The 17,069-nt window shown below is 42.1% G+C and overlaps 1 protein-coding gene across 1 annotated transcript in view; it reads right to left on the reverse strand.

Moving 5' to 3' along the window:
- Nucleotides 1–17,069, reverse strand: part of LOC308512203 (ubiquitin carboxyl-terminal hydrolase 9X-like) — a 254,107-nt gene that overhangs the window by 22,632 nt on the left and 214,406 nt on the right. The window contains exons 33-37 of the mRNA XM_081082000.1: nt 15,876–16,049; nt 9,074–9,215; nt 6,077–6,818; nt 5,324–5,447; nt 2,956–3,181 (exon numbers count right to left, since the gene is read on the reverse strand). Coding sequence (XP_080938126.1) covers nt 2,956–3,181; nt 5,324–5,447; nt 6,077–6,818; nt 9,074–9,215; nt 15,876–16,049 — 1,408 coding nt within the window. The remainder of the gene's footprint in view (nt 1–2,955; nt 3,182–5,323; nt 5,448–6,076; nt 6,819–9,073; nt 9,216–15,875; nt 16,050–17,069) is intronic.

Consider the following 17,069-nt stretch of genomic DNA (forward strand, 5'->3'; position numbering starts at 1 on the left):
TGATTGGCTGCCTCCTGCACGCCTCTACTGGGGATGAAGACCATAATCTGGGCATGTGCCCTGACCAGGAATTGAACCAAAGACCTCTTGGTCCATGGGATGGCACTCAATCCACTGAGCAACACTAGCCGGACTATATTTTAATTTTAAAAAATATCCAAAACAAATCATGTGTATTATTTTACTAAAAAAAGGTTAACTAACAAAGAATTTCTATTTATCCATTAAAAAGTCAATCTTGTCGCCGAGACCGGTTTGGCTCAGTGGATAGAGCGTCAGCCTGCGGACTGAGGGGTCCCGGGTTCGATTCTGGTCAGGGGCATGTACCTGGGTTGCGGGCACATCCCCAGTGGAGGGTGTGCAGGAGGCAGCTGATCGATGTTTCTCTCACATCGATGTTTCTAACTCTCTATCTCTCTCCCTTCCTCTCTGTAAAAAATCAATAAAATATATTAAAAAAAAAAAAAAAAGTCAATCTTGTCCCATGCCTTCATGCTTCAGATCTTAAATGTTGGTCAATTCATTTTGTTCATTAGATCCCACAAATAAGTGACTGACATACCTTGATGTGGGGTTGGGGAGACGAGAAGAGATAAACCAAAGAACTTATATACTTACTAGAAGTCCGGTGCACAAAAATTTGTGCACTCGGGGCGGGGTCCCCTCACCCCAGACTATGCCCTCTTGCAGTCTGGGACCCCTCGGAGGATGTCTACCTACTGGCTTAGGCCCACTCCCTGGGGGATCGGGCCCAAGCTTACAGTCAGACATCCCTCCGGCAGCCTGGCAGCCCTCCGGGTATGTCCACTTACCAGCAGGGAGCAGACCTAAGCTGCAGTCGGACATCCTTAGCACTGCTGAGGCAGAAGGGGCTCCCACCACCAACACTGTGCTGGCAGCCATCAGCCTGGCTTGTGGCTGAGCAGAGCTCCCCCTGTGGGAATGCACTGACCACCAGGGGGCAGCTCCTGCATTGAGTGTCTGCCCCCTGGTGGTCAGTGTGTGTCATAGTGATCAGTCATTCCCAGTGGTTCTGCTGTTAGGGTCAGTATGCATATTATTATTTTATTATATAGGATAGAGGCCTGGTGAACAGGTGGGGGCCAGCTGGTTTGCCCTGACGGGTGTCCCAAATCAGGGTGGGGGTCCCGCTGGGGTGCCTGGCCAGCCTGAGTGAGGGGCTGATGGGTGTCTGCAGGCTGGTCACACCCCCTTCAGGGTGGAGGTCCCCACTGGGGTGCCTGGCCAGCCTGGGTGAGGGGCTGGTGGCTGTTTGCAGCTGGTCACACTCCCTTCAGGGTGGGGGTCCCCACGGGGGTGCCTGGCAAGCCTGGGTGAGGGGCTGGTGGCTGTTTGCAGGCTGGTCAAGCCCCCGCAGTGGGGACCCTCACCCCATGGAAGTTTGGCCAGCCTGAGTGAGAGGCTGATGGCTGTTTTTAGGCTGGCAACAGCCCCCTTGGGGTGGGGGGGCGGTCTCCAGTGGGGTGCCTGGCCAGTCTGGGTGAGGGGCTGAGGGCTGTTTTCAGGCTGGCCAAGCCCCCCTAGCGACGGAAGCTCCCAGCCTCTCCTTTTTTTTCTTTTTTAAATATATTTTATTGATTTTTTACAGAGAGGAAGAGAGAGGGATAGAGAGTTAGAAACATCGATGAGAGAGAAACATTGATCTGTTGCCTTCTGCACACCCCCCTACTGGGGATGTGCCTGCAAGCAAGGAATCGAACCTGGGACCCTTCAGTCGACAGGCGGATGCTCTATCCACTGAGCCAAACCGGTCAGGGCTTTTCTTTTTTTTTTTATTCTGGGATTTATTTACCTTCTATAATTGAAATTTTGCAGCCTTGAGAGGAGCTCAGACCCGGCCAGGGTGGGCGGGAGGGAAGCTTGGCTTCCTCCATCATTGGGGCAACCAAGCCTCCTGCTTGCTCCAGCCCCTTGGCTGCCGGCCGCCATCTTGGTTGGGTTAATTTGCATATAGTCGCTCTGATTGGCTGGTGGGAGTGGCTTAAGGTGTAGAGAAGGTACGGTCAATTTGCATGTTTGTCTTTTATTAGTGTAGATATGCATGGACACAGGTAATAGGGTAGTGAAGATCTAGAGCAGTGGTTCTCAACCTTCCTAATACTGCAACCCTTTAATACAGTTCCTCATGTTGTGGTGACCCCCAACCATAAAATTATTTTCGTTGCTACTTCATAACTGTAATTTTGCTACTGTTATGAATCGTAATGTAAATATCTGATATGCAGGATGGTCTTAGGCGACCCTGTGAAAGGATCGTTCAACCTCCAAAGGTGTTGCGACCCACAGGTTGAGAACCACTGATCTAGAGGTATGGGCAAGAGCTGGGAAGGGGGCAGGGGAAGAGGGGAAAATGGAGATACCTGTAATATTATCAACAACAAAAAAATATTTTAAAAAATCAAATTAGCCAAAACCAGTTTGGCTCAGTGGATAGAGCGTCAGCCTGCGGACTGAAGGGTCCCAGGTTCGATTCCATTCAAGGGCATGCAACTGGGTTGCGGGCACATCCCCAGTGGGGGATGTGCAGGAAGCAGCTGATCGGTGTTCCTCTCTCATCGATGTTTCTGACTCTCTGTCCCTCTCCCTTCCTCTCTGTAAAAAATCAATAAAATATATATTAGAACAAAACAAAACAAAAAAAACCAACAAAAAACTATTAAAAAAAAAAGTCAAATTAACAGAACATATAGAATCTGAAGACTTATATACAACTACAAGTAACAGAATAAACAGAAGAAATTTTCCTTATGTTTTTTGAAGTGCCCAATAATCATTACTCATTACTGTGAAACAATTTTAATGAACTCAATAATGCATGCTTGGATTTGTATATGATAAATAATGACAAGCAGATATCTATGTCTATTGACATGACCTTGCAGAAATCAGACTTACTTGTAAGCATATCATAATTACAAAAATATTTTTAATTACCTGACTAGCAGGTCCTGGAGATGAAAAAGACGAAGGACAAGGACCATCTTGCAATGAAAAATGTGCAATAAATACTATAAGTTTTGCAAAAGCACCCCTCACTTCTGCACTAGGACACTCCAGAAGATATTCAGAGAAGCGATTTGAAACATTAAAAAGGACGTTATGAGTAAACCAAAATCGTACATTCTTGCTGTAACGAAGGAGCATGCACAATGCATCATACCTAAAATAAACAAACAAATAAATAAATAAATAAATTTTTACTTATGTGCTTTCATTCTGATTACCATAGTGATCCAAAGAGTTTTTTTTTTTTTTTATTAAATATATATTTTATATCTTATTGATTTTTTACAGAGAGGAAGGGAGAGGGATAGAGAGTTAGAAACACTGACGAGAGAGAAATATCGATCAGCTGCCTCCTGCACACCATCCCCTACTGGGGATCGAGCCCACAACCTGGGAAAATGCCATTGACCAGAACTGAACCTGGGACCTTTCAGTTCATAGGCCGATGCTCTATCCATGAGCCAAACTGGCTAGGGCCCAACGAGTTTATTTAATAAACCAAATAAAGAGGAAAGATCTTTTGTATAATTAATGGTCATGGCTGGTTGAAATACAACTATCAGTCTGTGACTTGATGTAGTTAATCTTATCGTCACAAAATGAATCAAATGAGAACTTGTGTAGGTGAATAAAAATTATCAAACTCTTCTTTATCCAGATTATCTCCTTAACATCTTCTAATCTGAACGGTGCTAAAAAGAGTTGTTAGAGCCCAAGCCACTTTAGCTCAGTGGATAGAGCAACAGCCTTTGTACTGAAAAGTCCCAGGTTCGATTCCGGTCAAGGGGACATGCTTGATACCCAGTAGAGGCAGACAATCAATGATTCTTTCCCATTATTGATGTTTCAATCTCCTTCTCACTCTTCCTCTCTAAAATCAATAAAAATATATTTTAAAAAATAGTTGTTAGAACAAGGTATTATAATGTCCTCCATACTTTTATAATTAGAAACTTGGGACTATAACCATTTAAAAATTGTCCACTTTATAAACATAAGCCAGAATTCTCTCTAGTAAAAATAAAGCTTAGTATTTTGTGATAAAATAGACAACAAATACAATAAAAACAGGAGCCAAATTTTAAAAATACATTTCTATTGATTTCAGAGAGGGAGAGGAAGAGGAGACAAACATCAATGATGAGAGAGAATCATGGGTTGGCTGCCTCCTGCACGTCCCCTACTGGGGAATAAGCCCACAACCTGGGCATGTACTTTGACAAGGATTTGAACCATGATCTTCTGATTCATGAGTTGATACTTCCCTTGAGCCACACTGGCCAGGCAGGAGCCAATCCTATCCTATATAATAAAAGCCCAGTAACCCATACGGCGGAAGGACCAGAATGACCGGTTGCTATGACATGCACTGACCACCAGGGGGCAGACACTCAACACAAGAGCTGCCCCCTGGTGGTCTGTGTGCTCCCATAGTGGAAGTGCCGCTCAGCCAGAAGCCAGGTTGGTAGCACAGTGGCAGTGGCAGGAGCCTTCCCACAGAGGTTCTCAACCTGTGGGTCGTGACCCCTTTGGCAGTTGAACGACCCTTTCACAGGGGTTGCCTAAGACCATCCTGCATATCAGATATTTACATTATGATTCATAACAGTAGCAACATTACAGTTAGGAAATAGCAACGAAAATAATTTTATAGTTGGGTCACAACATGAGGAACTGTATTTAAAGGCCAGAAGGTAGAGAACCACTGCTTTCCCACCTCAGTGGCAGCCCTAAGGAGTGGAGAGCCAAGCAATAAGGAGCAAGCAGGAGGGCAGGTAGGAGAGAGTAGGCGGGCAGTTAGGAGCTAGGGGTCCCAAGTTGTGAGAGAGATGTCCAACTGCAGGTTTAGGCCCTATCTAAACCGGCAGTCTGACATCCCCTGAGGTGTCCCAGATTTCAAGAGGACATAGGCCAGGCTGAGGGATCCCCGCCCACTGCACAAATTTTGTGCATCTGGACTCCAGTCTTTTAATAAAAGGCACACTAAGAAATTTAATACAACTTCTCTCAACATTATTACCAGATTTTTATGTTATCTTTGACATCTGAAATTAGATTCCCTTGGTTAGGGAAAAATAAAGCACTATAATAATGATTAAGATAAGAATAGTAAGAACAAAATGCAAAGCCAGAGAGGCAGCTCAGTGCATTGTCCTGATGCACCAACCTTGTAGGTTTGATACACAGTCAAGGCACATACAAGAATCAACCAATAAATGCGTAAGTCAACAAACTGATCTCTTTCTCTTTGTTTCTAAAAAATCAATTAAAAAAAAAAAAAGGCAAAGCCACATACCAATCACTGGCAGGGCCCCGGACTATTTTCTTTGTGTGAAATCCAGTGGTAAAGAGGAATCTAGAAGCAAGTTGAATAGTAATCATGGTGATTTCTTCTGCTTCAGGCAACAACTGATCTTGTCCTTGAATAAAAAGCACACATAAAAAAGAATTGTTTAAGTGTGTTTAAACAAATGCTACACGCTTATAAAATCTTAGGTAAAAGCAATCTTTTGTGGTTATCTCAGCACTTCACCAAACTATGTTTCAAACTAATTTTTGAGTCAAAACAACTGTTTACAAGTAAAAGCTCTTCCGTGTTTCTAAATATTGAACATCACTATTCAAAAGTATAGGCATTTTAAATATTTGATTTTGAACTAAAAATGCTGACACATTAAGATTGGAATGATAGTCAGGCCAGCATGGTACAGTGATTGTACAGTGACCAATGAACAAGAAGGTCAAGGTTCAATTCCCGGGCAGGACACATGCCTAGGTTGCAGGCTAGATCGCCAGTGAGGGCTGTGCAGGAAGTAACTGATCAATAATTCTCTCTTATCATTGATGCTCTATCTATCTCAACTTCTAACTTGCTCTCTAAAATCAATAAAAATATTTTTTAAAAAAATTGGAATGCTATCAAGGCTAATAAATTTATGGGAAAAACTTAAAAACCAACCTACTAAATGTAAACATAGATGCCTAATAAAGAAGTCTGTGATACAAAAAGTATTCTTTATTAACAAGAAGCTATATTCCAGAAACTTACCTGGAGTAGGGCTTAAGTAAATACCATTACATGTAAGAAGTTTTTTCATAAACTGAAAATATTCTATACTGTACTGCATTTGGTTATGCATGAATTGCACATTTTGTTTCCATACACTTCTCTCAATGGCTGGTGACATAATCTGATGGTGTCTTGTGATATTTAGATCTGATATGTATCTTATCATCTCACCATCTTGGTCTATTATGTCCATTCGTTCATAAAAAAGTATATAAGCATTCCACCACCTTTTCTGCTGCCTGTATGATATGCGCTTCATCATATGATCAAATACTTCTCCCATGTACTCTCCACCAAAACACTGATTTTTCATTTCTTCATCATCATCCATATTACACTCTGTTACGTCTCCATCATCAAATTTATACCAGTGATTTCTATTACCATCATCTCTTTGAATGATGTACGAATAATAATGTCCACCAGTTGCTTGTCCACTGTGTACAAGCACTCCTACAAGTCTGTATTTTGTGCTTTCTGCTGTCTCACTTTCAGACTGCAAAATCTGTGGTATTGACTGACGATCTGTGTTTACATTATTTTCTTCGAGCTTGGAAACACCTGGTACTGTGTAAGGTTCCATATCCAGCTCTCGTGGAAATTCAAAATAATCATTGAATTTAACTGCACATTCCCTTTCCCAGTCATAGTCAAATCGTTTCAATTGGATAGCAAGAACAGAAGGCAGTTTCTTAATTAGCAAGCGCTTTACTGTATCAACCTACAATAAATAAAAAATAAAAATGTTCTTTTATCAGTCAAATACAACAGAGCAACTTAATATATACTAAAACTTATGATCTATCTGAATTTATTTACAAATAGGTGAATAAATGGTAACACAATCAAACTGCTGAATTTTTCAAAATGTTCACAGCAAACAAAAATATGTAAGTAATTTCTCATTTGGTTGCAAATTATAAAAATTAGTGATGCAAAAACTGATAGCTAGCTGACTCAATACTACTACTGCTTACTGATCAATCATATATATTGATGTTTATTTTATGCTAATTAACAGAATATAATTTGAACAAACAAGAGAAATACTACAAAACTAGCTAATATGTATGCCATTCAGAAGCCAGGTAACATGCTCAGGGCTGCATATATTAATGCATTTAATCTTATGCTCTGGAAAAAGTGCTACTAAGGTCCTTACTATAAACTATGTAGTTTATGCCCTGCTGGTGTGGCTCAGTGGTTGAGCATTGATCTATGAACAAGAAAGTCACAGTTTGATTCCTGGTCAGGGGCACATGCTCAGGTAACAGGCTCCATCCCCAGAACATCAATGCTCTCTCATCATGATGTTTCTCCCCCTTTCCCTTCCTCTCTGAAATCAATAAAAATATATCTATATATATAAAACCCTAAGCAACTGGAATGACCAGTTGCTATGACACACACTGCAAGGGGTGGGGACAGCTGGTCCCCACCCATGCAAGAATTCATAAACTGGGCCTTGAGTCCTCTATAATAGAGGTTATATGCAAATTGACCATCACACCCTCACACAAGATGGCTGCCCCCATGTGGTCAAAAGATGGCCGCCACAAGATGGCCAGCAGGAGAGGGCAGTTGGGGGGACCAGGCTTGCAGGGGAGGGCAGTTGGGGGCAACCAGGCCTGCAGGGGAGGGCAGTTGGGGTGACCAGGCCTGCAGGGAGGGCAGTTGGGGGGACCAGGCTGGCAGGGGAGGGCAATTAGGGGCGACCAGGCCTGCAGGGGAGCAGGCAGGTGTCAATCGGGCTGGCAGGAGAGTGGTTAGGGGGTGATCAGGCTGGCAGGCAGATGCAGTTATGGGCAATCAGGCAGGCAGGCAGGCAGGCAGTTGGGAGCCAGCAGTCCTGGATTGTGAGAGGGATGTCCGACTGCCCATTTAGGCCCGATCCCCCAGGGGAGAGAGCCTAAACCAGCAGGTGGACATCCCTCGAGGGATCCCTGACTGTGGAAGGGCGCAGCCCGGGCTGAGGGACTCCCTTGAGTGCATGAATTTTCGTGCACCAGGCCTCTATTATTTTTATAAAAAAAAATAAAATGTGATTATGAGTGTATATAACCGAAGTAGGGCCTTGACAGGTTTGGCTCAGTGGATAGAGCGTCGGCCTGTGGACTCAAGGGTCCCAGGTTCGATTCCGGTCCAGGGCATGTACCTTGGTTGCGGGCACATCCCCAGTGGGGGGTGTGCAGGAGGCAGCTAATTGATGTTTCTCTCTCATCGATGTTTCTAACTCTCTAACCCTCTCCCTTCCTCTCTGTAAAAAATCAATAAAAAATATATTTAAAAAAAAAGAAGTAGTAACCCCAGAAGAAACTTTCTAGAGCTGTGGGTAGCAGGACAAATGGCTTTAGAGGTCATAATCTAAATGGCATTTCAAGTCAAACCAATGCAGATACTCTACAGATGAGAAAGCATGATGGGCCAAAATAAATGTTTACTATTTGCCATAAAAAATGTATCACACAAACTGTTGATAGACAAAATTGGTGGCTAGAAATAAAATCAGTTGGCTGGATCTAAAGAATTATTGGTTAGATCTTTTTAAAATTAAAAGTGACTTAAAAATCTCATGTAATCAAATAAAATTAGCATTCTGTTCATCTAAACTTGGAGAATAACTTCGAGTAAGGAAGGGAAAAATATTTTCTATCATCTCTTCAGGTGGGAGTTGGTTAATGGCAATTTACTTCAGGGCAAATATGAAAAGTAACTGTGCAACTTTTAGCTACAGTGATTTCTAAAATTAATTACCCAACTGTAATGGTTTTTCCTACTCCACTGCATTATTTTCTCTCAATATAATTGCCCTGACAAATCCTTAAATCAGTTATCATCTTGACTACCTCTGTTACCACTATCAAAAAGCAGAGATGGAGCAAAGGTAAATTTTTATGGTAGACACAAACAACTTTTATGTATTCCAGCTCTATTAAATGCAATTATATGTATTTTTTAAAATTGAACTATACACACCTTTTTATCACATTTTTCACAATGATATGCATTTGCACCTTCCAATAAATCTCCTTTGATATATTGTTCCAAAGAATCAAGAAGATTTTGATGATTTCTAATATCTACATTCAAAGTTGTAAAAGATTCTTCACACTCGTATCTAAAGATATTATTTAAGAAATGATCAGTAATATGAATGTAAAAAAATGAAATAATCAAAAGGATTAATTACTTTGGTTTCTAAATATCTTTAGTTTTGAATTTGATGAAAAGTAAATTTGCAGTATTTACTATATCATGTCAGGTGCATTAGTAACAGTGTTATTAATATTTTATAGTTATCTTCTTTTAGTCAATGTATTAGATTTTTTATACACATAATCTCTTTCCTTTGCCTTCATGAAAAACCCAAAAAGAGCTATAAATAAATCCCTCTTTCATGAGGAAACAGGCAGGGTCGGGGATTTGGTGTCAAAAAGACTAATATGATCCAGTTTAATACAGGCAGAGTGGTGATTTGAAGCTAAAGCTTATTTGGCCTAATTGCTTAAGTTCTTTATATTTTCTCACACTGCAACTTGCATTATCTGTTTAAATAGTAATTATTGGCAAGATAAAGGTAAGGATTCATAAAGTTCAGGAAAAGGTTACCATTTCTATAATGGAAAAGTAGCAATTAATATTTATAGCACTTAGATATTAGGATCCAACACAATGTATGCCTCTACTTCTTAGCTCTACAGTCATAAAAATTAGTTAAGAATAAATGTGGGATGAAGTCAGCATTCCAAATTGTAGTGATATCCTACAATAGGGACTTTTAGAAATTTATGACACACACTAATAAACTCAGATAATGGAAGGTGGAAAACAGACTCAAACATTAAGCTCATTCATGCAGTAGAGATATCAAGAGGGCCTACCATGTTTAAAACACAACGGGATATTATTTATTCATATATTTTTATATAATTTATTTTAAATTTATCTTTATTGTTGAACATCTCCACCCTGCTCCTGCCCTCTTCACAGGTCTTCATCGCACTGCACTACTGAGGATGTGGAAAAAAGGGAACCCTAGTGCACTGCTGTTGGGAATGCAGACTATATAACCACTGTGGTAAACAGTATGGAGTTTCCTCAAAAAATTAAAAATGGAAATGCCATTTGACCCAGTGATCCCAATTCTAAGAATATATCCAAAGGAAAAAAAAAAAAAAGAATATATCCAAAGAATCCCAAAACACCAAATCAGAACACCCCTCTGTTCATAGTGCACTTTACAATAGCTAAGATCTGGAAACAGCCAAAGTACCCTCAAGGTGAGCAGGTTATAAAGCTGTGGTACATTTACACAATGGAACACTATGCAGCTGTAAAAAAGGATTTCTTTCTTACCCTTTGAGATAACATGGAGGGACCTGGAGATTATTATGTTAAGTGAAATAAGTCAGTCAAAGAATGACAAGTACCACATATTCTCATTTATACGTGGAATCTAATGAATAAAGAAAATCCAGAGACACAGAAGCAAGCAACAGGCCAACAAATTTCAGAGCGAAGTGGTAAGAGAAAGGTAGGAAGAGATTAACCAACGGATTTATATGGATATATGCATAGCCTATGGACACAGATATTGCTTTAGACATAATCTTCACATTTAGAAATTTTTACTTAATCAGTTAACTGCCATGTGTCCAAAACAGAAACCATCCCCACATTCCACGATATTTTGAATTTAATTAAAAAAATCAATTTGCAATGAATATTTTAAGAATAATTATGTTTCTCACAATTCGGGTGTTCTTGAATATTTTCAGCTGAAAATTCTCACAAAAAATAATTTTAAAGTTGATCAAGGCTGCCATGTAGGGAAAACTTTTTTTTTTAATAGACACGCATGGTGTGTGGGGAAGGTCCACTGCTTGCATCTATAGGTGCTTATGGCGTACAATACGTTAAGAAAAAATAAAATACGTATACAAATAGAAGTTTTTATAGATGGTTTATAATGCATGATACTATTGTGATGGAAATTAGTCCACAGGGAATAGAAAAGAAATCTTAGAGGATAAATGGAATTGACTATTTCTCTTAAAATATAGAATGCTCTACTAAAACAATGTTCTATAACATAAAAAATACTTTGGACTCTTCAGTAGTACGAAAGTATCTTTATTATAAAAAGCCAGTGGTCATAACACTGTAAATACCAAATGACAAGTCACCAGGAGGTACACCGATAGGTCCCACTGGCGAGGCAGGTCTGGGTCTTGCAGGATTTGTGGCATTGGGTGTCTAGACTGACAATAATTAGAACTACTTGAAATATGTACTTAATTTGAGTAAATAATTGAGGAGTAACAGCAACAGGTGATAAAAAATTGTATACTTTATATTGTCTGTTTAATGTAAAATGTCTTTTCCTAAGAACTAAAAGTGGTCAAGTCAGGTGATTAAGTATATCCCCAACTTCCAAACGAACGGCACTATGAAAAGAATGACATGATAAAATTCCTCATTTATGTAATATTACATTTCCCCAAATGATTACCCTATCTTCAAAGGAACCTGCTTTTATCCAACCACACACACAGAACTAATGTTTAGAGAATAAGACTGTGATTATTTTGGTGAGAAAAAATTTCAAATCAACATTATGTGAACACAAGTCAAGCCCTAAAGTAAAACTTCCACACAGTAACAATAAATGTGTGCCCATTGATTAACTTTGTGAATCAATTAACTTTGTGAACTATTAATAATTGAGAATTAAATTTAATTTTTATTAGAAGCCCTATATAAATCAATTTGTCTTTTCATTAACTCCATAACACAGAATGTCTTAACTCCTGATAAATGTGCAAACATATCCAACCTATCTTAAGAATGACAAAGATCTATATATATAAAAGGCTAAGTGACCAACCATCTGTCTATCTGAATGACTGACCAACTGACCGGCCAGCACAAATGATGCACCTGGCAATTTAAAAATAAACATTGTCGCAAGCATGTGTGATCCTATCTAATAAAAGAGAAACATGGTAATTAGCTGTACTCTGCTACCCTTCCCATTGGCTAATCAGGGCGATATGCAAATTAACTGCCAGCCAAGATGGTGGCCGGCAGCCAGGCAGCTTGAAGCGAATATGAGGCTTACTTGCTTCAGTGACAGAGGAAGCCAATGTTCCCAGCCTGCCGCTGCCGGCCTCTGAGCTTGCAGTTTGAAACACTGTTACAAATATAGAAGCTAAACAAAACCCGAGAAACCTGCATTCAGCCAGCGGGATCTCAGAGCTGGAGTTGAAACAGTGTTTCAATTATAGAACCCAAACAAACCAGATACCTGCTTTCAGCAGCGGAGGCCTAAGAGCTGGAGCCAAGCTTAAGAGCTAAAGATGGCCCAGAATAAAAAAAAAAAGAAAAAAAGGAGTGGTTGGGAGCTTTAGTCACCCGACAGCCTGAAAACAGTAATCAGCCCCTTACCCAAACTGGCCAGGCACCCCAGTGGGGACCTCCACTCTGAAGGGGGTGTGACCAGCTGCAAACAGCCATCAGCCCCTCACCCAGGCTGGCCAGGCACCCAAGTGGGACCCCCACCCTGATCCAGGACACCCTTCAGGGCAAACCAGCCGGCACACACCTGTGCACCAAGCCTCTAACCTATATAGTATAAGGGTAATATGCCTCCCAGCACCGGGATCAGCAGAGCCGCGAGGCCTCCTGGCACCGGGATCAGCGTGACAGGGAGCAGCGCCCAAACTCCCTGATCATCCTGTGGCTCTGTGTGTGACAGGGGGCGGGGCCACAACCTCCCTAAACGCCCTGCTCTGTTTGTGACAGGAGAAGGCGCCCCAACCCATAGATCAGCCCTGCTCTGTGCCTGATACGGGGGAGCTCCCCAACCCCCTGATCGCCCTGCGGCTCTGTGTGTGACAGTGTGCGGCACCCCAACACCCTGATCGGCCCTGCTCTGTGTGTGACAGGGTGCGGCACCCCAACCACCCCCACGGGCCCTGCTCTGTGTGTGACGGGGTAGAGCCATAACCTCCCCATCAGCCCTGCCCTGAGTGTGACGGTACGGCGCCCCAACTTCCCTATCGACCCTACTCTATGAGTGACAGGGGGGGAGCTCCTCAACCCCCTGATCAGCCCTGCTCTGTGCGTGACAGGGGGGAGCTCCCCAACCCCCTGATCGACCCTGCTCTGTGAGTGACAGGGTATGGAGCCCCAACCCCCCTGATGGGCCCTGCTCTGTGAGTGAGAGGGGGTGGCGCCGCAACCTTCCCATCTACCCTGCCTTGAGTGTGATAAAGGGTGGTGCCCCAACCCCCCAATTGGCCTTACCCTGAGCGTGACTGAGGGTGGCATCGCAAACTCCCGATCCACCCTGCTCTGTGCATGACAGGGGGCGGCGCCCAAACTCCCCAATCGGCCCTGCTCTGAGCCCGACCAGGGGCTGCACCTAGGGATTGGGCCTGCCCTCTGCCACCCGGGAGTGGGCCTAAGCCAGCAGGTAGTTATCTCCCGAAGGGTCCCAGACTGCGAGAGGGCACAGGCCGGGCTGAGGGACCCCCCACCCCCGAGTGCACAAATTTTTGTGCACCGTGCCTCTAGTATATATATAAAGCTCCCACTGGTGCCAATCACATGAGTGTGTTTCAATCTGTCATTGTCAATCATAAATTTGTTGACACTTCTATTATAGAGAAAGGGTGAATATTGATATTAAAATATTTCTTCTAAAAACAATCACGGGAGAACCAAGATGGTGGCATAGGTAAACACCGGAGATTGCTGCCTCGCACAACCACTTCACAAATACAACTAAAAGATGGAACGGACAACATCCAGAACCACAGGAAGGCTGGCTGTGTGGAAATTCTACAACTAGAAGTAAAGAGAAAAGCATACCGAGACTCAGAGGAGGTGCGGTGCGGAAGTAAAATACAAAGGTGCAGAGGTGCATGCAGAGGGGGCTGGAGGCTGAGGTGATGATTGTCTTTTTCAATCGGGAGGGAGTCTCAGATTCTGAACTCCAGTTTTGGGCGAATCTCTGGGGACCCAGACTCATACGGGAGAAACGGGAGTGTTTGGCATGGTCGGAACTCGAGGGCAGCTTTCTCTCAGAGGCACACACAGCGATTGCTGGGGCCTCTGAGAACAGGACTGAGAGCAGCCATACTGCTTGCTCAGTCGGCCCAGTTGATCCCCTGGGGCTCTGCCCCGCCCAAGCCCTGCAGGGAGGCTTTTGCATATGAAAGGCCCGGCCCTTTGTAATCTGAAAATTACTTAACAAACTGCAGCTGCCCAAGGCCGCAGGGCAACTTGCATTGCTTTACAGCTGGCTTCTGCAGGGTAGCCTCAGGCAAAGGCTAGATTAGCACCTCCTTAGATCCAAGAACCAGTGTACCCAGTGGTCAGAGTGGGACCATCCAATTATAACTCTGCAGATCCATAAGGGACACAATCAGGGGGCAGACTCAGTGAGCACCAAAGCCCCACTGAAGCAAGTCTTGCCCCATAACGGTGTCTTCAGCACAGAAGTTCTCCCACCATAGGCACAGCTGATTCCCATAGCCAATTGGCCTGGAGGTCAAATTCTGCCAGTGTTACCTACAACAATCAAGGCTTAACTACAACAAGACTGTGCACAAAGCCCACAAGGGGGTGCACCAAGAGTGTCTACCTCAGGTAATTGGGAAGGCTAAGCCACCGGGCCCTAGAGGACACTTAGCACAGAAAACCACTTTATCAACACAGAGAAGCATAAAAAAGGCCGAGATAAAATATTTCTTTCAATTAATGTCCTTTCAATGTGCACGAATCTGTGCACCAGGCCACTAGTTGATGACAATTTAAAGGACAACTTTTTAATTTCCATAGGAAATAGTGCTCCAGACCTTCCAGTTAACTTCCAAAGTTATTTAAGATATTTCAATTATTATTTTAACTATACCATGACAGGCAAATATCTTAATAACTACAGACAAGAAAAAGTACACAACTCTTGCCCTTGCCAGTTTTGCTCAGTGGTTATAGTGAAGGTGGGAGGACTGAAGGGTTGTCAGGGGCATGTACCTTGGTTGCATGCTCGATCCCTGGCCCCACCTGAGGCACATGCAGGAAGCAACTAATTGATGGGTCTCTCTCCCATCCATGTTTCTCTCTCGCTGTCTCTTCCCTTCCCTTCCACCCTCAATAAAAACCAATTAAAAAATATCATCAGGTGAGGATTAACAAAACAAACCAAAAAGTATACAACAATTTATCACAGGTTTCTAGTACTCCTCAATTATTTACTCAAAATACTACAGTAAGAATAACAAAAATTTACTGAAAATAAAAATATCCTATATAATAAAAAGGTAATATGCAAATCAACCAAAAGGTGGAACACCCGATCGCTATGACAGGCACTGACCACCAGGGAGAGCGCTGCTCAGTCACAAGCTGGGATGATGCCTGGCGAGCACAGCGTCCTGCCTATGTGGCAGTGTTAAATATGTCCAACTATGACCCCACTATGACAGGCCTAAGCTGTCAGTTGGACATCTCCCAAGGGCTCCAGGACTGCAAAAGGACGTGGGTCAGGCTGAGGAATGTGCCCACCCCCGAGTGCATGAATGTCATGCACCAGACCTGTAGTATGTATATATTTCAATATAGCACAGAATATAATTCCTTCACAATCGTAGACATTTAGTAGTAACTGGCATGCACTGTTTCCATACATAAGTATAGTGAAGATTTAATTTACATCATTTTAAAAAAGACCTACAGAAAGCATATATTAAAAACATTAAATAGCAATTACCTATGTGGGCAGCCTTGGCAAATCTTCTGATCAGCAAAGGAACCTCCGAGGACTTGACTTAAGAGAGCTGGATGTCCTAAAGCTTTTAGAGCTTCATCTAAACTATCCACCAAAGAATTAAAAAATTCTAAGGCATCATGTTGTTCACGCAGATTAAGAGGTTCACCCCAAAGCCTAAGGAGAAAATGGAATAAAACAAGTACAATACTATTGCAGAACAGATGTTTTTCATAACAGAAACAAAAATAACATTAGAAATGAAAGCTCAGTCTTTTTTCTTTTTGGTTAATCCTCACCTGAGGATATTTTTCCCATTGATTTTTAGACAGAGTGGAAGGGAGAAGGAGAGACAGAGAGAAACACTGATGTGAGAGAGGCACATTGATTGGTTGCCTCCTGCACACTCTTACCAGGGATGGGGAATCTGCAACCAAGGTATATGCCCTTGACCCGAATCAAACTTAGGACCCTTCAGTTTAGGTGCTGATGCTCTATTCATTGAGTCAAAATGGCTAGGGCAAAAGTTAAGTGTTTATCCCTTCATAAAAGAAGTGGAAACAAACCAATACATTCTATGTATTGGGGGCAATCATAATGACAGTGAAGAGCGTATTAAAAATGGTACTCCTGTGTCAAAGAATTACCATGAAATTACAGGTGAGGCTGATAGGTAGCTCTTGGTAAGAGTAGTAGTTGTTTGATAAATCAGTACATTGATGTATTTTGAATTCAAGTAAAGAGATCATTATGAGAGGGAAATGTCACCCTAGCTTGGACCTTATAAATACTACTTTGATGGTTAATTCTGCATCAACTTTTAGTGCCATATTGAAAAGTTGATAGCTATTTATGCCCAAATAAAGGGATTATTTCCAAAGAAAAGAGAAAGATTAGTCATTACTGTTTTAGAGAATGGATTTCATTTAATTTAGTTTTTAAAAAATTGATTTTAGAGGAACAGAAACATCAATCAGTTGCTTTTGCATGTGTCCTGACCTGGCTATAAGCCCTGACCAGGAATAGAACCCAATGCCATCCGGTATAGGGGATGACACTCCAAACAAATGAATGACACCAGCCTGGGCTAGAAAATGGATTAAAAATAGGTCCAATGCTGAGAAAACAAAATACCATGTATGATGTAAAAAAAAATAATTGTTGCTAAAACCTAGGTCATATTAAAAGATAACTAAA

The sequence above is a fragment of the Myotis nattereri genome (assembly GCF_964212035.1).
Source record: "Myotis nattereri genome assembly, chromosome: Y".
Lineage (NCBI taxonomy): Eukaryota > Metazoa > Chordata > Mammalia > Chiroptera > Vespertilionidae > Myotis > Myotis nattereri.